General features: G+C 39.1%; 1 protein-coding gene across 4 annotated transcripts in view; it reads right to left on the reverse strand.

Annotated features, from left to right (window-relative positions):
• The window catches only part of Tbc1d19 (TBC1 domain family, member 19), a 115,951-nt gene that overhangs the window by 71,941 nt on the left and 21,275 nt on the right, over positions 1–22,735 (reverse strand). For all 4 annotated transcript variants that reach the window (XR_015636536.1, NM_001106008.2, XM_087582522.1 and 1 more), the window contains exons 4-13: positions 21,630–21,705; positions 19,256–19,330; positions 17,868–17,931; positions 16,555–16,601; positions 16,283–16,393; positions 14,198–14,270; positions 13,302–13,340; positions 11,799–11,911; positions 3,782–3,856; positions 546–608 (exon numbers count right to left, since the gene is read on the reverse strand). Coding sequence is in view for 3 of the 4 variants with exons in the window: in NM_001106008.2 (NP_001099478.1) it covers positions 546–608; positions 3,782–3,856; positions 11,799–11,911; positions 13,302–13,340; positions 14,198–14,270; positions 16,283–16,393; positions 16,555–16,601; positions 17,868–17,931; positions 19,256–19,330; positions 21,630–21,705 (736 nt within the window). In the remaining variant the exon portion in view is untranslated. The remainder of the gene's footprint in view (positions 1–545; positions 609–3,781; positions 3,857–11,798; positions 11,912–13,301; positions 13,341–14,197; positions 14,271–16,282; positions 16,394–16,554; positions 16,602–17,867; positions 17,932–19,255; positions 19,331–21,629; positions 21,706–22,735) is intronic.

A 22,735-nucleotide genomic window follows, 5' to 3' on the forward strand; every position in this document is an offset into this window, starting at 1 on the left:
GAATTTATTTTTTTAATTTCTCTTTATTAACCTTTGTATTTGATGATATAAGTTATTATACCTTCCTTCATTATTTAAGAAACATTTCTTTTAGTTCCTTGACATACTGATTTTTAAATAATGTTTATTCAACCTTATACACATATACAATACATCTTCATTCTATACATCCCAAATTCCCGTCTCTCACTTACCTTGTACTTAGAAATATTTCTAATTGATGCTTTGAAGTTTTTGTCTGTCAACATGATCAGAATAATCATGATTCTCCCCATTGATTTTAAAACAATTATTTTTTCATATTTCTGATAGAAAGGATCATATAAAATGTATTCTCTAAACATCTTGGAATTACTTCTATATTAAGTTGACATCAAGTTTTAGAATTTGTGCCAACAAAAATGATAGAAATTTAACCTGCTAGTTCATCCTGGCTACAGAAGCTCATCTGGGAATTCAGAGAATTTACTTAACTATAGAGTATGTATTAAGCATTATAATGTAGAAAACCTAAAACAAAGATACTGAATAATTTTAAAACTTACCTGATATAAATAATCTTCAAATACAAAATAGTAATCATCATTGCTTGCTGTCAGCTTCACATCCTATAATTAAAAATTACGAAGCACTGAAAATTACTCAAATGAACCTGCTTATAGCTCTAAGGAATAAATATAATGTTTGGATATAATATTACAATGAATTTTAAATTTTATGTAATGCTATAGACATTGTCTACTGAGATTTTATCCCCACTATGTATTTACTTGGACAAAATATCTATATTTGATTTCTAATTCCTTAAGATTTCATTAATAACTGTTTGTGATTTATTTCAGTTAACCTTCCTTTTAGATGTCATAAAGCTGGAAAAGAAAAACAAACAGGATCACAATCCCCAGCAACAAACCTTTCTCTCTCTCTCTCTCTCTCTCTCTCTCTCTCTCTCTCTCTCTCTCTCTCTCTCTCTCTCCCCACTATGTGTTTGGCATTGGTTACCTGAAATCATCATCTGCTCCTGGGACTAATAACTGATGTGATTTTCTGCCTTCATCCTTCAGGACTAGTTCATGAAATCCCCTGGGTAGAATACTGGTCCTTTCTTTAGACACTTCTATGTGCAGCTCCTGGTCAGAGACTACTTAAAAAACTCCTACTCTCCCAGTGAGACTCCATGCTCCCTCAGCTCCTATGCATTGCTTTATATGCTTAGCTTCATCACAAGGCCTGACACTTAAATGCCCAACACATATATGATGAAAAATTCAAACAGTAAGACTAGCAGAAACTAATTGTAGTTCTCTGTGCTACAGTGCACTGCACTGCAAAAAGCTCAAATAACGAAGCAAAACATTCCCGTTCTTTCTAGCTTGACTCTGATCAGCTTTTATGGTGAGTTGAACATGCTGATTGTGAAAATTCAGTTATGAGACTTCTAGCTGCATCTCTAGTACTCTAAATCTAGGTCTCTCTGCTTTGATAAGTGACCTCCAAAGCCTATGTGTTAAAGGCTTGAACACTCTTCTACTTCATATGCTCTTGAGAAGTGCTAGAAGTTTAAATGCTGGTACCCGTTTAGAGAAGTCCTGTTACTGAGAGCTGACTCTGAAGGGGCAATGGGCCCTGGCACCTTTCTGTCCTTTTCTTCGTACCCAGCTGCCATGTGTCAAGTGACTTTGCTCTCTACCTTGACTCCTGCTATGAGGTACTGACTTGCCAAACTGAAAAGCTGTAAGGTCCCATGACCATGAACTGAGACTGAAATATACAGAAAAGTAAAGCACTCCCTCTTAAACGTCAGTGTGTCATATACTGTGTCACTGTAACAACAGAAAGCTGAGTCTCCATGTCTGTAAATAGGGACAATATTACCTGCTTCAGAAGCTATAGTAAATGCTCTGACAGCATCAGATTCCGAGACAATACCTAGAAAACTCTGAACAAAAGCCTCTTCGGGTATATACTTAAAAAGAGGCACTGTACCTTGTATGATGATACTTTTGAACCCACCATTTAACCAATTCAACAAGTACTGATTGATCAGGATCAAGTATGCAAACAAAGAAAATGAAGACGATGTTTGTCTTCAAGAAGTCAACCATATTGGCTGGAGAGTGGATCAGTGGTTCAGAGATCCTGAGTTCAACTCCCAGTACTGACACAGCAGCTCACAACTGTATGTAACTGTAGCCCTATGGGATCTGTTGCCTGACCCCCATCTGCATGTCCATGCAGAACATACATACATACATACACACACATACATACATATATACATACATCTACGTATATGTATATATGTGCTTTTAAAAAAGAATAGGTCTACCACATCAATGACAAGAACATATATGTAGTAAAAATATGGGAAGAATCACAATGACAGATTCTAACTATCCATGACTGTATAGCTGAAAGAGTCTAGAATATTCAATTCAGCAGATGAATCAAACAGCAATTAAGGAATTAATGGCACAAGTCATGAACAGCTCTGGAGAAAACTTGAAACTGCAGAGTACAGGGAAAGAAAGGGTCATTCATCTGACCCAGAGGCTCCATAGTGAAAGTGAAGATGGTGCATTCTCAGCAGAGTTGATACCCTGAGGCAAAACTGGTTCTTGGAAGGAAAATAATAAATAATTTATTAAAGAGGCACGTGGAGCACCAAAGCTAATCCCCACCCAACATAACCTTGTTCATTGCCATTTATCATTGTTAGAGAGGAATTAAGCTTTTTCCTTAGGAGAGTGATCATGAAGAATGACAAGCATTGGTCTAACTGGTGACAGAGTAAACCACGGAACCAGAGGGCCAGGCACAAGGCTAACCGTTGGGAAGTAAGGAGAACCTGGTACACTATAAGAATCTAAGAGTTCAGTTCAGGGAAGGTAGTTGATATTGCTTCCCACACCTTCCTTGAGCTATAATTATCCAGAGGAATGTTTTTATCTACAGTCTGGCTCTTGGCACCAACTACTATCCCTACCATAAAACTTGAGATATACTTACAGCTACATATTTAGAAGTGAAAGAAAACAAAAAGTTTATTAATGTGACTGGAGAGATGGCTCAATGGTCAAGTACAGTCCTGTTCTTGCAGAAGACCCAGGTTTTCTCACTTCAGACAGCTCACAACTACCTGTAACTCTAGCTTCGGGGGTGCATTCGCTCATATGCAAAAACACTCCCACATGAAGATATATATACATAATTTTAAATATTCAAAATAGTTTTATTACAAAGAAAATATTTGACTAAAATGTAAGGAATTAAGAGATAAAGAAAACTAAAATTCTATATCTTATTTTAATTTTGGTTACTTTCCATTTTCTTCATATGAAAGACTTGAATTTGAGATGGCCAATGGTTTTTATCTTCAGAAAAACTGGGGAAGGAATACTAGAATAACTCCCTAGGAAGGGACACAACAGTACACTGCCTACAGACCCGAGGCTTGGGAAGCCAGCCTCAGCTTCACAGGTATCACAATCGTTCAGTATATCCTCCTTCCCCCTGCCCTCCCCCCTTTTTGAGACGGGGCCTCCAAAGGCCCAGGCTGGTCTCAAACTCATTGTGGAGCCACACATGACCTTGAACTCCTAACTCTCCTTCCTCTGCCTTTAGGGTACAGGCATCAGATATGCACTACCATACACAGCCACTCAAATTATTTTTCAAGTTTCATATGTACTTTTGCCCCCAGTTCAAGCCCCGGGGATAGAAAAGTCTCCATTTGAACTGTTACTAATGAGATGGGAAAACGATGGATACTTTTACTTACTTTATAAATTAGACTGTCCACCAAAAGGTCGTGCTGTATCACATTGGTTTTCAGCTGCTCATAATACAGGATATCCTAAATTTAAAAGTAAAATAGACAAAGATTCAATGTTTATAAGGTCAGCCACAAACTTAATAAACAGTAAACAATGATAAAATTATAGCTATTAAGAGGTATAGGGCCTCTTTTTTATTCATAATTCACATACTCATTACTATATGATAGCCAAGTAATAGTAGATGTTCAATAATATGCCTATTTCCATCACTGGTACCTAGTGGATTTTCAATCAATTTTGCCAAACTGATTTTAATAAGAATGGCTCTGCCCTGCAGTGTAAAGGAATGTCAGTGCGGGGAGGTGGAAAGTGGTCAGGGGATGGGTGGGGGAGCACCCTCATAGAAGAAGGGGAAGGGGGACAGGATAGGGGGTTTATGGACAGGAAACTGGGAAAGGGGATAACATTTGAAATGTAAATGAAAAATATCCAATAAAAAATAGCAATAAACACAAAAAGGAATATAATATTTATGAACTAGGTATATCTTTTGATTTCTTGAACAATGTGAAATAGGTCCATGATTCTTTTTTTTTTTTTTTTTGGTTCTTTTTTTCGGAGCTGGGGACCGAACCCAGGGCCTTGCGCTTCCTAGGCAAGTGCTCTACCACTGAGCTAAATCCCCAACCCCCGAAATAGGTCCATGAGAACGAACTATCTTCCCCCACATTTGAGGAACTTAGGCCCAGAGAGAAAACTAAGACGTCTCTGTCCACAGCCACAGACTGGTGAGTGCTGTAGCTCCAGCTTGACACTCTCCTAGCTGGCAAGACTACCAATGGCTCCCCCTTGGCAGCTTGGGCAGCTCCTTTGCATACTATGAGAGCTGGTCCTCAGGCCCAGCCAGCTCAATGCCTCTAATTTTGTATACCCTGATTTTAAAATAATGGCCCTACAGATGGAGACTCAGGCTGTCTCTATGCAGTCTGTCCCTGTGCATAATCTACAATAAGTCCTCTCCTGCACTATGCTTTTCTGTGTGCAGGATAACTGGGTAGTGCAGAACTGCCTGACTACTCTTCAAGAACAAAAGTTCAAGTTCCCCTAGCCAAATAAGGTGCTATTTTATCGACACCTTTGCCTCTATAAACTCTGTCACAGGAGAGGTGACAGCTCGCTGTCCTGTCCATTTGGGCTTTTTCAATCTGAAAGCCTGTTTTTCCTGGCCATGTGAATTTCCACAGCAGAGAGTCCTCCTTCACAGTATTGTCGGCCAGTGCGTTAGGTGCTCTTTCTCTGTAGAACCTGTCAGACTCTTCTGGGGAAGAACTACCTTCTGTCACTGTGCTGTAAACATTCCTTCAAAATAACATGTTGCTTGAGTTTTATGGTAAATGCTGACAACTCTCTAAATGTTCTTTCTGGCTCTGGGTTTCTTGCATTAGGAAAGGTCTCCACACCACATATTTACACAAACAGCTTTGAAAAACTGCTAATTTTCACTCAAATGTCTGTAAGCCTCCTGGAACTTTTTATTGCATCTGGTATCAAAGGGTCCTATTATTTTCCGTGAGGGTAACAGTGAATTATCAGCATCAGCATTAACAGTGCCATTAGGAAAATTATAGCTTAAGAGCTATTTATTAATCCAGCACCCTGTTTTATTTGATAATAGCTTGGTTATTCTTAGGCATTTAACCTCTGTAAAAACCTGAAGATAACTACACCTACCTACAGAGTTTGTCCTAAATACTTGGTTCAGATAAGGTGATGTTTTATGGTGTTATGGCATCCCATCGGAGAACATGACGGAGATCTTAGTCATGCAAGACAAATCCACAACCTCCTGTGAGCTTTAGAAAAATGATAACACCAGCTTTGTTAGGTTGATATGAGGGGAATGGAAACATACAATAAGCTCCAAATGGGGCCTCCTCTAGAAAGCAGATTTTCTGAGGGTCAGGTTTTATTTTCTGCCTTTTGGGTACATTTTCCTCATATGAGCTCTGTGGCTTTCCTACTTTCTTGACATTCAATTTTTCATATTTCTGCTATTATAAACCAGGTGTTTTCCACTTTTGCATTTCAAGTTCTTATTGATAATATGGATAAAAGCAACTGATTTTAAACATTTTATGTACTATCTTACTAAAATATTTTAATTATAGTAATGTTTTAGTTTTCTAGGTATTTAACGTATCGTGATCATCTCTGGAGAGCATGACTGTGTCTCTTTCTCCAATCCTAAACCAGGTCACTTCCCTGTCAACACTGCCTGGAGCCTTAAAAACGATGCTGCAGAGCAGGGGCGCTACTGCAGCCTCGTTCTGATCCTGGTGAGAAGAGGGTGAGATGCGCCGTTCAGCTCTTACTCAGATCGCCCGTAGGACATACTCACAATCAGTACTTGGATGGCGACATTTGATTTGGAATGGCCTTTGGATTTTATCAAGGCCATATGGCACTGACTGTTCCTTTTTTCCCCATTAATTTGCTGATGTATGTGACTGAAGGCCCAATAGCTGTACCACCCAGTACTCAGTGCCCTGCCCATGTGAAGTCAGCTGCTCCACGCTGGACAGGACAGCCGCCTTTCCCCACTCAGTGGTCATCTATGCTATATGTGTAGCCAAAGAAGATGGCCACTCCTGTCAGAGGCAGACAGCTCTGCAGGACAGAAGTACTACTGATGAGGTACGCTAAACTACATGTTGCCCTGGGACTTTTCTATCTCCTCTAGAAAGCAGAGAGAAACAGCCTGGTGACATCTGAAAAGGCTGAGTGAGTTTATACTACTAATATTTAATTCAATTTGTTAAAAATGTTTGTCCATATGTATGCTGGCATTAAAAACTGAAATAAAACCAATTACAGAAATTATTTCCATGGGTAATATACATTAAAATATTTCATCTGCATTACTCATGAATTATAAATGCTCACAGATAATTTTACTTTAATTGCTATGCTCAATAAATTATTAGCAATTGTATCTATGTTTTTATTATCAATTAATCAATGCTTTCCCTAGTCATTGCTAGAAAATTAATAAGTATCTTAATAAGAGAAATCATTAAAATACTAATTTTAGGACCAGATATTTCCATAAAGAAATATATATTCAATTGCATTGAATAAAACTTTAAACATAAAGACAAATTTTATTGGGTCCAATTATTCAAAAAAGTCAACAATCCCATAAACATAACTATGTAGTGATCTCATGGACTCATTGAACTGGTTAAACTTCAGACAAGTAATACATTATTAGCAACAAAACAACAAATAAAAATACTGGATGACTGAATGAAAACAAGGCCATGCTTGTTCCAAAGCCATCTGTCCATAAGAACGTCAAGACTGCAGGCTAGATGTCAAAAATATGTCACAAAACAAGTTTATATGCTTTTCAATGTGCAGTTAAAATATATTTTCTTCGTAGGCAAATGGTTGGAACTGGAAAATATCATCCTGAGTGAGGTAACCCAATCACAGAAAAACACACATGGTATGCACTCATTGATAAGTGGCTATTAGCCCAAATGCTTGAATTACCCTAGATGCCTAGAACAAATGAAACTCAAGACGGATGATCAAAATGGGAATGCTTCACTCCTTCTTTAAAAGGGGAACAAGAATACCCTTGGCAGGGAATAGAGAGGCAAAGATTAAAACAGACACAGAAGGAACACCCATTCAGAGCCTGCCCCACATGTGGCCCATACATATACAGCCATCCAATTAGACAAAAGGGATGAAGCAAAGAAGTGCAGGCCGACAGGAGCCGGATGTAGATCTCTTCTGAGAGACACAGCCAGAATACAGCAAATACAGAGGCGAATGCCAGCAGCAAACCACTGAACTGAGAATAGGACCCCCGTTGAAGGAATCAGAGAAAGAACTGGAAGAGCTTGAAGGGGCTCGAGACCCCATATGTACAACAATGCCAAGCAACCAGAGCTTCCAGGGACTAAGCCACTACCTAAAGACTATACATGGACTGACCCTGGACTCTGACCTCATTGGCAGCAATGAATATCCTAGTAAGAGCACCAGTGGAAGGGGAAGCCCTGGGTCCTGCTAAGACTGAACCCCCAGTGAACTAGATTGTTGGGGGGAGGGCGGCAATGGGGGGAGGATGGGGAGGGGAACATCCATATAGAAGGGAAGGGGGAGGGATTGGGGGATGTTTGCCCGGAAACCGGGAAAGGGAATAACACTCGAAATGTAAATAAAATACTCAAGTTAATAAAAAAAATATATATATATTCTTTTTCTAATAAGCAAATGAAGAGGCTTCTGTAGCCTTTATCAAATAAAGATAGCAATAGCACGTTCACATTGATTTTAGTACTAATTAACATACAATAAATTATAATAATTTATTGATATGGTATATACCAAAGTTTCTGTACAGGAAATAATCATGCAATTAAACTTTTTTTAATTTTTCTTTTAATTATTTTATATGCTGTATTATTCAGCTAAACAAATGTTTAACTTTTAGCATATTTTAGTTAAAATGCTTTGGATATTTAATATTCTATCTATTGGAGCTAGAGACATGGCAGAAATCTAGATAGACAAGTTATCTTCATAAAACTGGGTTAACCTAAGACATAAAAGAATTTTTTAGAAATCATATATATATAGGTTATCTGCCTGCATTCATGGTTGTATACCAGAGAAGGTATTGGGTCCCCCTGGGACTGGAGTTACGAATGGTTTGTGAGCTACTACATAGGCTCTAGGAATCAAACTTTAGTCCTCTGGGAGAGCAGCCAGTGTGCATAACTGCTGAACCATCTTTCCAGCCCCAAGACTGTTTTATAAATCAAGGAATTTAGGCACAAATTCAGAGACGGTTCTTGGCAGGTGACATGAGCTACCCTTTCCTAGGGTCACCACTGTGCAATGTGTTTTATTATAGTGTAGACAGTCATATACTTTATAGTGTCTTCATTTATTCAGAACAAAATACTCATAAATTAAAGGTAAATGCTATTTTCCACACTACTGTAGTTCCTCAAGATTTAAAAGCATCTACTAAACCATTTTTAAGGCTGTCTTCACCCTCAGAGCAGTAGGAGAGAAAGGGGTAACTGTTTATGCCCCTCTAAGGAGTCCTACTCTCCCATGAAAATAGAAAAGAAAAGGAAAAAACTTTTAAAAAAAAAGGTAAATTAAAATGAAGACGAAGATTCTTCCAAGGACAAAACAGGCAACAGCATCAAATACAGCAGCTACCAGATTAAAAAGTTCGCTCCTTGCCCTTTGGCAACGTGCGTAGGGCATTTGCTGATATCAGTCGGGACATATACACTAGAGTATGGCAGACTGAGCAATTTATTAAATAAAGCAATTCGTCTTATTAGTTAATGCAAATCATTAATGGAATTCACTATAGCAAACTTTTGTTTAGGATGAAGCTTTGAGTGGAAAGAGGAACAGGGAGAGCAGGGGAAACACAGACTCTAATCTACTTCAGTTCCTACAAGAGAGGCAGCAAACTGACTCCCTGCCAGCCTGCAGTGGCTATCTGGGGGTGGCTGCATAGATGAACTTTTTTTTTTCTATAGTAGTGTTTGTTCATCTCAACTTGGACACCATTCTCTAAGAAAGAATTTGATGACCATAAAGGTAGTCATATTGATTCTTCATGAATATGTCTATCTTTAACTTCTCAAAAATTAAATAAGTTGCGGGTTGGAGCAACAGCCCAGCACTTAGGAGCACCGGCTACAATTCTAAAGTTCTCTGTTCAATCACCTGCTTGTAGACTCCTGGGCCAGGGGATCCAATGCTTTCATTTGGCCTCTGAAGGCCCCACGTGCAAGTGGTGTACAGATATACATTCACACATTGTCACACACAACATTTTTTTAAAAATATTATGTTTTAACTAAATAAGGATCCATTAATTCAACAAATATTTCCTGGCCATCTTCAATGTTATTAGGTATGATTTTTTTTTCTCTCTTGCCATATCAGTCAGAACAGAAAAATAATACTAAGTAAGTAGTTGTTGGTTAACTATCTAGTGAGAAAGTTCTAATGTCTGTATGGGTGCCAGGCAGACTTTCTAGAGAAAGGGACAAAACAGACTTGGAGTGCCACAGCCTGAAATAGGGGGAAATACTGTTTGTTTGTTTGTTTGTTTGGTTGGTTGGTTGGTTGGTTGGTTGGTTGGTTGGTTGGTATATGAGACATATGCAGAGATCACAGAAAAATAAGGTGTGTTAAAGAATCATAAAGAAAAGGTCTAAGATTTTTATGCAAAAGGGCAGAAACATCTGGGTGAGGTCTTTGCCATTAATTTTAGCTCTTAAGAGGCAGAGGCAAGCAGATCTCTGAGTTTGAGGCCAGCCTGGTTTACAGAGAAAGTTCTAGGACAGTCAGGGCTACACAGAGAAACACTTCTGGGAAAAAAAATAAAAATAAAAAACAAAAAAAAAGAGAGAGAGAGAGAGAGAAAAGGTAGAGAATGCATAGAGCATGCCAGAGAGGATGTTTTAAAGGATTTGTAGGGAACGAGGTTATGCAGTACACTGGATGGTTTGAATCCAGATACAAAACACTATTTTGAAATGAATTGGCAAAAATATGTCCAGAGAGAATTACACGACTTTCAACCATGCTGAGGAGCCGAGGCAAGAGGGAATTACTGGTGAGTGCAGTATGAGAGTCAGGTGGGAAGGAAAGAATAGCACGGCCTTTCAGCTGGGGTTCTTTGATGGACGGTTGTACTTGAGGAAGAGCTGAGACACCTTGAGCCAAGGTGTTCTAAAGATGTTCATGTGCATCATCAGTCCCATCTGAAGCTGAGGAGAGACCGGACAAGACTGTCAATCTGAGGGAACTGTGATGGGAGCCAAGGAGCTGAGGAGGCTTACTAAATGTATAAATGTATGAATGAGAAGAAACAGACCATCAAAACCCTAAAGCCCATAGGTCTATAAGTGGATATGTAGTTTAACTGACAGAAAATTAATTTAGCAAAAAGTATTTTCCTCTCTCTCCTTTCTCTACCCCACCCTCAATGAATTGCCTGTAACAGTTATTTGCAAATCATTCCAATGGTTTTCTGAAAATTCTAGTTTCTAGTTATAAATATTAGATTTGGCATTTAAATTTAAAAATAAAAATCCCTACCTCCTCAAAATGAAAATGTAAAAAATCACCTTGAAATACTGCAAAAAACAATCATTAGCTGTCATTTTTAAAGTGATTTTTTTTGGAATATCCTAAATTTGGTTTTGAAAAGGTAACACTTGCTTTACAAAGAGAACATAATTTGCATCACTCCACAGCAGCGAAGACAGCATGCTACTTGTGAACTTAAATCCAGCCAAGAACTATGCCTTTGGGATCACAGAAACAGAAACAACCTGTCCAACTTACTCAAATCTGTTTTGTAAACAATTATCTCCAAAGGGTTACCACAAAAGATCAGCAAAATCCCACACTCTAACACTGCTCAAAATCCCACACTCTAACACTGCTCAAAATCCCACACTCTAACACTGCTCAAAATCCCACACTCTAACACTGCTCTGCAATACGTCACAAGCTTTATCTTCACAGAAAAGATGCTGGCAGCGCGGAAGACTTAACACACGCGCGCGCGCGCGCACACACACACACACACACACACACACACACACACACACACACACACACACCCCTGCCCCCAGAGCTCCCAAGGACTAAATCACCAACCAAGTCACATATGTAGCAGAGGATGGCCTTGTTGGACATCAAGGGGAGGAGAGGCCCTTGGTCCTGTGAAGGCTCGATGCCCCAGTGTAGCGGAATGTAGGGAGGGGAGGACGGAGTGAATGGGTGGTTGAGAGAACACCCTCATAGAAGCACGGGGATGGGGATGGGGATGGGACAGGGGGTTTCTGGACGGAAACCAGAAAGGGGATAACATTTGAAATGTAAATAAAGAAAAAAATCCAATAAAAGAAAACAAACAAACAAACAACTCAAGTTTGCTCCAGTTCCTTTGCTCCTTACCTCAGGCTGACTGGAGATATTCAAAATGAGCGCCCAGAGCTCCGCTCTCAGTGCAGTGGGGCTTCCCTGTCGGACGTACTGCTGGGCAGCAGCGCTGTCCTGCTGCGCTAGAACTGTCAAATGCAAATGATAGATAATCCGTTAGGAAATTCAAATGCAAGGACCATCTTGGAAATCTTTATTATAAATCTTTTGGGAAGCAGATCCTCAGCCTGCATCTGAGAACCCCATCTGTCTTTGTCTTCCTTCACTCTCTGCCTTTCCAGGTGGCAGAGGTACAGCCTGCCCCGGGTTCATCTCCCCAGGTCCTCACCGTGCTTGCCCACAGCTCCACAGACCTACAACCACTAATGAGACTGATGTCTGGCTCTGTGACCAGGCAGAGCCTCATCTTCAGAATCCATGATTCTCATAAATGTACGCTACCAAGTCATGGGGCTTCTGTTACTTAGAAGGAGCACTGTGCATACAGGATCCTGCCCACCAACAATGTAAGAATATTAAGGCACCCATTCTACCAAAAGACTTCTTAGCTCTGCAAATAGGTTTTTAAAAAATAGAAAAGAAATACAAAACAAAGACTAATAAACTTTCAACAAAATTATCCTTAAGTACCCATATTTTTTTAAAAATCAGTATAATATTAATTTGCCTTCATTTTATTTTCTTTAATTAAAACATGGACATAAAAAGCAAAAATAAAAGCAAACAAAAAGTGAGACATAGTACAAAAGCAATATTTATCTAATAGCATCATTTTCTTGTTTCCTTTTACAGTGAAAAGGAAATTTTCTGCTAAATGAAAATGACAGGAAGAAAGGAGACAAAACCAGCATAATAATGTAAAAGGATGCTCAGTATCTGAATGTCTAATGAAAGAGGCTGAGCCTACAAAAGAGGCCTTTGAAATTAACATGACTTTGAAAAATTGCAGTAGGGACATTGGTACATGACAGTAATTGTCATGGACAGTTCAATCTGACACAAAGCCTTGTTTGCACCCCAAAGACAAGAAAGGATTATAGAAACAAGACAAAGAGTGCCCAAAAGATGGGCAATTGTTCCTCCTGCTCCCTTATTAAGCCTCATCATTGTGAGCTGTCAGTGGATTTTAGAGCTCTATCCTCTCCTGATGCAGGAGCATGCCCTCATTAGCGCTAATGAGAGGTGTGTGGGTGCATCAAAGAGGAAGCTGCCTCCTTGATTATGAGATGAAATTCTGCTGCAGAGTGCTCGACTCTCATGAAGCTGACAAATGTTGGTCTGCATTTCCTGTTCAGCAAGCCAGCTATGTGCTTAACTTACATTTACTCAGACAGCTAACACAGGGCATTTTGCTTCTAAAAAAAGATTTCCATTAGATTACCTGCTCAGCTAAATATCAGAACTCTACAGTGCTTCAGTTTACAGAGAATAAATTTCACCTGAACTTATTTCATCGGGACAGTTAGCTAGCTATCTCATTTATTTTTTATAGATTTTAATAAATCTGACTAAACTTACCTTTCTGCCCAATACGCACATGCTCATTTTCAAAAAGTTCTAAAAATATTAAAAGAAAATAAAATTATTAGACACAAACATGATCAACTACATTCAGAATAAGAAGTATTTTTCCCAGTACTAATACTTTTAATTATCTTAAAAATCGGGTAACTATATAGAAAACATAAGAATTTCTTATTTATAAGAATTTGTGTGTGTGTTTATTTGGCACAGAATCTTGCTGCTCCAGCTGGTCTTAATCTCACGAGTGTAGCCTGAGGTACAACCCTCAGTGTACAACCCTGCTGCCTCGGCGGTCTAAGGCTAGGCTTCTAGGTACTCACTACCGCATCTGGCTCTGAAAACCAGAACAAACAGCCTAAGGGTAGAGAAACTTTTCCTAAGTTGTTAAAAGTGAGTTCACACATTTAACTGGGAAGCAAAAATGGGCAAATTGTTTATTTTGTTAAAATAGAATATATTCTCATACAAAAAATACTTCTGATACATTGAGAAAGAAGACCTATCATCTCAGGCGGGAGAGCTGGCTGGGGGCTAAGAGCGGCTGCTGCCTGCTCAAGTGCACTTGAGCTCTGATCACAGCATCCATGTCGGCTGCTCACAGCCACTGCAGACTCCAGCGCCAGGGATCCAGTGTCTGCTTCTGGCTCTGTGGCTCAAGTGTATGCAGTGAATAATTCCAAACAGGCCGCACCAGTTCTATGGAGCTTCAAACAGGACCAGCCCTATGGTGTTACTAGAGGGAGGCATGAGCTGTTGTAATATGCTGTTTCTTGATTGGGTTGGAGGTCACACAGTGTCTACTTTGTAATCCATTGATCTGCATAGAGCTGGCCTGTGTACTGGGAAGCTATAACTTGTCACTAATTAAGTGTCACATGGGAAATACTAACCAGGAGGCACTTGTGTAGAATCATCTATACCCAGTTGTCCTGTGTTTAAGCCAAGTTCTACAAAGCATTCTTTCTGAAAAATAACATATGGAGAATTAGCACACATCTGGCTCTGGTGAATGTGAAAAGGTTATTTGTACCTAGATACGTTTAAAAACACACATGTAAAAATGAATCATCATTTCATTCAAGTATCTAAGAATGGTAGCAGACCCTAAACATTAGAGCTGTGTACTGCAGATATGGCTGTGCGTCAGATTCACATGATATAAGCATAAGTAGAAAAGTGATGGCATACACAGTGAGAAAAATGTCTACACAGTACTTTTCTGGTACAGGAAGTGCAGAAAGCAACTATGGCTTCTAGAAGCATGCATGAAAGGAAACATGACGTCAGAAAAGTCTCCTCCCAGTGCTCAAGGCTGTGATCAAGACTAATGGTCAATGGTGGCAACAAAAAGAAATGCCAAAGGAGCAGGCTGGAGCTGGGCCAGAGGACACCGCTGTACACAGGAACCAGAAGGGAGACAACATCGTGTGAGATGATGTCACAGGTGAGGCAGGCACAAGATAGAATGAGGCCTGTCATTGGATGAGAAGAAAGGATGGGCAGGAGAAAAGTTTGAAGGAGGAGGAGGAAAAGGGAATGGAAGAGAGGGGAGAAGGCAGACAAGTTCCTGCAGAGAGAGAACATGGAGGCTGACGTCAGGATTCCATTCTGTACCTTTACAGGTTGTTATAAATGTTCTTAAGGGGTGGGTATGTACAGGGCTTTGCATGTTTAGGTGGGCAATTATATCTTATCAATTGGATCAAAGGTTATTGTGTTGTGTGTTCTTTCTTGTAGCGATTTAAGTGTAAGAGAGTGTGCAGCGGCTAGAGACACTGAGCCGCCGTGGAATTAGGATGTATATTTCTGCCAGTTGGTCTTGGGAACTGGATGGGTAGAGAGATTGTTGCCATACTCAGAGAGAGGCCTTCAGCAGTGTGATACGGGATGGAACAAAGTGGGTGAGATGCTTTGTTGACTTAGATTAAGATATTTAGCAGATATCTTGGGGCACTGCAGTGCCAACCTAGTGGGGATAAAAGATACCATTTTATTTGTTATATTTTTATAACAACAACATTGTCCTGCTGGAGCCTTTCAAATATCTCTCCAGAATCAGACTTTATTCATAAAAATAACATGAGCTTTCAGGCAAAAAGACAATAGTTCAGATCCAGCACAGTGCAGCAGAGCAGAGTGGAGGATGTGGAGCTGACAGATGGGGCAGTTACAGTGCACCTGTCATCCGCACTTCCTGTCTGCTCTGACTTCTCCTTGCTTTAGGTTACTCATTATGGCCTACCTATCTGTTTAGTTTCACCAGAGGTGCTGACAATGCTACATTCTTCATTATTTTGGAATGAGTGACAAAAGAAGGCATAATGGAGACTTCAGTCCACCATCAGGAAATCTCACAGTTTCATTTTAAAATGAAGGCCTCACTGTGTTCCAGGGCAAAGGCAGTTTCTCTTAGTGTCTCACCATGTTCTGGGCTCCAGGGAAGTTGGTTACACTAAATAACATGTGCTTTCTTAAACAGCCTTTTATCAATCTTATGATTTGTTCCAATCATTTTTTAAAAATTTATTTATTATGTAACAGCATATGTGCCTGCAGGCCAGAAGAGGGCTCCAGATCTCACCACAACTGAGGTGTATTGGAGCTGAGGTTTATGAGCCACCATGTGGTTGCTGGGAATTGAACTCAGGACCTCTAGAAGAGCAGCCAGTGCGCTTCAGCACCCCAATCATGTTTATAACCACACATCAAATGCCCAAGTCCCTGCAAACATCCTCATAGATATTTGTTCTTTCTTAGACTGGGCAAAACATTTATAGGCCAATGTAAGCTTTCTTGACTTGTACACAAAAACTTGTTCTTTCTATGTACATATTTCCACCAAAAAGGATGTCACATTAGTAATTTGTTTAACACATCTATGACTCAGATTATAATAGATACATGCTGCACTAAAATATTTTTCTAGTGGTTATCTTCTAATACACATTAATTTATTCTTCAAGGTCTATACTTACCAATTCAGGGATGTCTTTTACTTTCAGAGGAACTTGGATTAAACCCAAATGAGTCCTAAAACTAAGAGAATCACCATTTTCATAATTTGGGTTGCGGAGATTAATTAATACCTTTAAAAATAAACAACAAGCCTGGTTAGTTTCTTTATATGTCTTTTCTTGCCAAACATGATAATTCTTGTTGTAGCACCTCAGGTTAAAAAGTTATTTGGGATCATGCCCAACTCTTCAATTACACCATCATATTTGCATATCTATACAACAGAACATACCTCAAGAAAGTCCTTAGGTGCATAAACAGGTCGAAAAAGGCTTAAATCTAGAATGAGTTAAGAATAAAACAAAATTTCAGATAATATATGAAATGACCATAACAGAGAGAGTGACATAATTACAGAGTACTGACCATTTGTTTTACATTATGTGAGACACTGGGAACACAAAAACAAAACCTGTCTTTGACAACGTAAACAACATACTATAGAAGACCTACCGAGTTTCCTATAAAGATTCTGTATGAGCATTTCAAAGTACTTAGAATTCAAATAATGCATTCTCAGTGAATTCCTCAACTTTGGTTAAACTTTTCCAATTTTAGTCATACTGTCTCCTATTATAGTTCCCAGACTAGTTTTAGCAGTGGGGGCTGGGAGGAGAGCAGCCATGTGTGTGTCTGTCCAAATGATTATAGGCATCTACAATATACAGTTGTTACTCATTATGTTTACAGAGCTGACTGTGCATGAACTTTAAAGACAAAATACAATTTAAAAACACTTTAAATTCTCAAAATTTATTTTTTCACTAGTCAAGCTTTCCTCAGCATCTCAACATACTTAAGCTTACAGAATTTCTATGTTAACTAAAAGGTAAGTCTTGGGAATCTAGTAAATGAATTTAATTTATGTGTTTTTCTTTAATTTTTATTGTTATATGTATGAATTCAAATAAGTCTATAAATACAACTGAATTCATTTAGTGTTGCTCATATGTTTTAGGGCTGAACATTTGGTGTTGGGTAACTACTTAGGGGCATCCCTAGGGAAGGCGCTGATCTTTCCTTCTCACAGACATTAACTATCTAGAACCGTCTAGGAGTGGGACCTTCATAAGATCTTCCCTGTCCATGTGAGCATATCAGCTGGTGGTATCCTTATTCGGGTCTTGTTTAGGCCACTGTACTATGTTGCTGTCATTTTATGGGTACAGCTTTGCTGTCCTCTATAGAAGACATAATTTCACAGCAGACACCCTGGTCCTCTGTCTTTTACAACCTTTCCCCAGTTGATAAATCTATACCAAAGCTCCTACATCTAAGGTTCAAGGAGCATTACAGAAGAGGCGACAGAAAGATTATTTACTTTTTTATAAAAGTTTTAAAATGCTATTTGGAAAAAATGGATCAACAATTTAATATTATCCAAGTAATGGAAAACACAGCTTAAATGTGGAAATTCTTAGGCTGCAAAATAGAAATCAACAAAGCAGACTCTGGGGATTAGTGAAGGTGGAAGGTCGCCATGCCTCTGAGGAAGTATTATGTTATTTTAATTCAATCACCAATCCTGTAGGAAGTCCAACATACCTGGCTCATCAGTTCCCATTTCATTCCACTTATTGAGAAGTTCTTTCTGCTCTCCCACTGGTCTCTAAAAGGATTTTTTAATTAGTTTTAAAAATCAGTAACTTATTCAAAAGTTCAAATAAGGTACTATAGCATACAGGAAACTAAGCATTGAAAACTTCTTTGAATTATACATAAGTTAAGTTTTAAAATGATTGGAACATATCTAGTCTCAATGGTTTAGTTAGAACATGATTTTAATGAGTCTAAGAAGAGAAGGTACAAGATCAGATTGGCCAGTAAATCTCACAAAGAACTGCTCCTCAGCCATATTCCACAGCTCTTACCCCATCAGCAAGCTCAGAAATGCATGGCTGGGTGAATACGGCTGTTTCAGTAGCATTATCTTCTGATGTGAAAGACAGAATCATATCATACTATGCATTCAAGCAAGGTTTTTGTATACACTACACTGTTAGTACTTCAGGCTCTCCTTAAAATATACGGTCTGGATCTATTCAGTGGTGGAGGATAACTAACAGGTAGAGAAGAAAGTGAAGAGAAACTCCTTCTCTACTCCTGTGAGTAGCTACAGCATCTAGAACAGACTTCCGGTGATTTTTCTTTCCTTTTCTACCTCTCACACCACTAAGTAAGAAGTAGAACCCAAAGACTGCAGAGATACAACAAATTACTCTTTTAATTCATTACATTAATACTAGAAGGTGTCATCATGTTGCCAATTACAAGGCTGCAGTAATCTTGAACTTGAAGACATAGTGCTATGGAGCTCATTTACTCAGAATGTACGAAAACTAAATGTCATTAAAATCTTTGAAGTATATTCATTCTTTATAGCTGTGGTGGTTTGAGTGAGATGTTCCCTAAAGTCTCAGGCATTAAAATACTTGTTCCCCTTGTTGGTGGTAGATACTATTTCAGGAGGCTCAAAGGTGTGGCCATACTGAAAAAAGTATGTCACTGGGGTGTGCTTTGGGAGTTCAAAGGGTTGTACCACTCCCAATTTGTTCTCTGATTCCTGCGTGTATCCTAGCTGCTGCTCTAATCACTATGCCTGACAGTGGGCAGTGCCAGGCTTCCTAACTGTAACAGGGATGGACTCTACCCCTCTGGAACAGTAAGCACCAAATAAACACTTCCTTCCATAGGAATAGGAAATAGGAAAGTAACTAAGACAATAGCCAAATATCTGAGTAGGCTACAGCATAGGTTCATTATAGCAACCATTAAATATGTAAAGAATATGTACAAAACAACAACTGACAGAGATTTTTATTTATAAAGACACACCATTAAATGAAGAATACCAAGCCTATTATACAACTTTATGACATTTTTAAGAAGTTAACTCACAATAAAATACTTTAGCAGAAAAATGTTAAATGTACCTTTCGTGCTAATGGGATACTTAGTTCTGTGCACATACTATTTAAACTCTTCAAAATTCTTTTTTCCCAACTTCCCTGAAACAAAACAACAATATATCATTGTTTTTCACTAACAATATCTACCCTAATAAGAAAACCAGTTACTATGATATACACAGAAATGGCAAAGCTAGTTGAGGTTATCCTCACCCATTAGTTCACTCAACAAACACTGATGACTTCTCTCTGTGTGCAGATACTGACTGTCCAGAGTGCTGTGGTGTCCAGTCCTTTAATTTGGATAGTCTCAGATAGATGCATTAAAGTCTTTTATCCCAGTGGTGTATAGTTGAGATGCAAGGGAACTTTTGAGAACTAGAGCGTAGTGAGAAGTCCTTTAAGGCACTGGGCAGGAGTCCTGTAGGTCATTTGGGGAACCAACAGACATACACATAGTGTATTTTGAGTTCCCACAGGTGAGTCCCACCAGGAAGCACGGACTCTGGAGCATACTGCTCAGGTCATGTTTCAGGTCTACAGCTGGCCGCATGTGTGAAGCTGGGCACAGTGAGCCACGTCCTTAGTTCCCGTGAGCTCAGTGTGCTACTAACACTGCTGTAAAAGAAAACTCACCCACTGACAAGCACCATACATCTACTAGTTTCTTCAGATACCACTTTATTTGAATGTACCAATGGAGTTCCCAAAATATTATATACAAACATGAGCTTTCATAGTCACGGAAGTTTAAATAACACTGGATAAAATCTTAAATGTTTAAATATCAGTTAATCCAGTGTTGTTCAAACGTACGCAACCTGATTGGTAGGAAAGCTGCAAACTCTAGAGATATCACCAAGAATAAATGTATGACATATTTCCTCAAACTCTCCATGGTTTCTATTATACTACATCATCATTGTAGTAGTTTGAATATGATTGGTCCAGGCACTGACACTATTGGTGGGTATGGTCTTGTTGGAGTAGGTGTGGCCTTGTTCAAGGAAATGTGTCATTTTGGGGATAAGCTTTAAGACACTCCTCCTAGCTGCCTCGCTGTCTTCTCAGACACTCAGCTTCTTCTCCAGCACCATGCATGCTGGCCTGCTGCCATGCTTCTCACCGTGATGATAATGGACCAACCAAACCTTTGAAAGTGTTAGCCAGTCCCAACTAAATGTTGTCCTTTATAAGAGTTGCCTTGGTGTCTCTTCACAGCAATGGAAATCCTAACCAAGACAATCATCTAATTTAAAGGAGATTTTAATGAAAGTAAAAGTTAGGATATTGCTAATGTATATACTACAGTGAACCTGGCAATGGGACACAGCATAGTTTTTTCTACAGCATTAAAGGCATGACCTGGAGCAGAGGGATGAATGAGTTCACAGGATTTCTATAGGAATGATTCAAAATTTTCATAATAAAAATGTTCAATCTCTTTCTGAGGCCATGTTGGGGAGAAGAACCCCATCTCTGCCTGTGATGGTCCTACAGTCCCTTCCAGCACTCAGAGGAAGGTTCCCAAGCATCGCTGTGCCAAAGAGGGAGGCAGGGCTGTGCCCAGGAAAGGACGGTGAAGAGAGAAGGGAGCAAGCGACAGGCTCGCTGACTTTACATGTTAATGTCTTCTCATAGTTTCTGTATGTGTTTGCTTGTTTGTTTGTTTATTATATGAAAGTATATTGTAACTCTCTTCTGACACACCAGAAGAGGGCATCAGATCTCATTACAGATGGGTGTGAGCCACCATGTGGTTGCTGGGATTTGAACTCAGGACTCTGGAAGAGCAGTCGGTGCTCTTAACCACTGAGCCATCTCTCCAGCCCTCTGTACGTGTTTTATTTTTAACTTTTAAACTGGCTTCTCTCTTGTTGTCAGCCAATTAGCAGTGATAGCCTGCTGGGAGAGTAAATTTATTTTAAATATGGTATCAGTAACACTGGCTTCAAAGGACAGAGAGTTTTTTTGTTGTTTGGGGAATGGTGGTTGTTTGGTGGTTTTGTTGTTGTTGTTGTTGTTGTTGTTGTTGTTTTGTGTGTGTGTGTGTGTGTGTGTGTGTGTGTGTGTGTGTGTGTGTTCATCAAGTTTTCATTCTTTTAAATTCACAGGCCATGAGGAACAGATGGTTATAGAAGGCTTTACCCTATTTCAAACTTCAGGCCAGTATGGTACGTGACCCTTTCTTTCTATGTAATGTTTTCCAGGTTACCATAGTTAAATAGGTATGACCCTTGATTACTAAAAAGAAAAAGGCAGAGTGTACAAGACTTATTATTTAAGAGATCCTTACCCAGTCTTTATATGGCAAATAATATATATTATGCCAATAAAAATACACTATGCATTGCATTGCTTGGCATGCAAGAAGAAAATGAAACGAACACTGGCCAACCTGTGCTTTCCTCATGTACACCAAAGGTTCTTTGAGATGCTCAGGGGGTGCAGAAGGATGACTGGGCAAAGGAAACCTAGAAGCAAAGAGATGCAGCTAATTAGCATACTGAGCTCTCAATAATGAATTACCTTGGTAAGAAGTCGATGCTACAAACAAAATAAGAGTATTCATTAATAGTTCATTTGTATGTTCAGAGTCTAATAAAATATTTAATTATATCATCCTACTAATGGTTAATGTTTGTTTTGTATTTCACACAGGGTCTCACTGGGTAGCCCTGGCAGACCGGGAACTCACTACACAGACCGGAATAGCCTTGAACTGTTTTTGCCTCTGCCTCCCAAGCACTGAGATTCTATGTGTGCAACACCACACCCAGATAAAATGCAGTCAGTCAAGAACAGAAATGCTCTGGCTTATAGTTCTGGAGCCCGGTAAGTCAAACATCCAGGTCCCAACATCTGGATGACATCTGGTGACAGATAGTAAGACACTCACTGAAAAAAGACAGTCTCAAACCTAGCCTTTTACACTATCTTCAGTTCAACCCCTAATGACTCCAGAGGGTTGCAGTTGGTAATATTATTACAGTGTCAATTACATTTCACCTATGAACTTCGGAGGGGACATTTAAACCATAGTAGACCACTTAAATAACTGTTTGACTGGATTTTTAAGACTGTTTATTCTTGGAGTTCAGGTTAGAGATTCCCTGTACTCTCATTATGAGCTATGGCCTTTAGTTAGCCTTAAAAAACAAGTCTGTGTATCTTTACATATATGTGAACTTGTGTATGTTCGCATGCCTGTGTCTACCTAGTCTTTCTCAGTAAAAAGAAGTCTGATATTGAGCTCTCACTTTCCATGATGTTTTATGATTTTTTTCTCCTTTGGTTCAGAACCCAAGTAAGAAGAAAGGCAGTATTACTGAACTCCCACAAAACTCTCAACTAGTTATTAAAAAATATTAAAGTTGCATTGTGTAGGATATTAAAGGTATAAAAATGAATGAAAGATAGGCTTTGTCATTAACTAAAAAGGCACAATCTGTCATACAAAACTATTTTTAGAAATACATCAGTTCACTAAAATAGAAGTCATTA

Source organism: Rattus norvegicus, chromosome 14, assembly GCF_021556685.1.
Source record: "Rattus norvegicus strain SHRSP/BbbUtx chromosome 14, alternate assembly SHRSP_T2T, whole genome shotgun sequence".
NCBI classification, from domain to species: domain Eukaryota; kingdom Metazoa; phylum Chordata; class Mammalia; order Rodentia; family Muridae; genus Rattus; species Rattus norvegicus.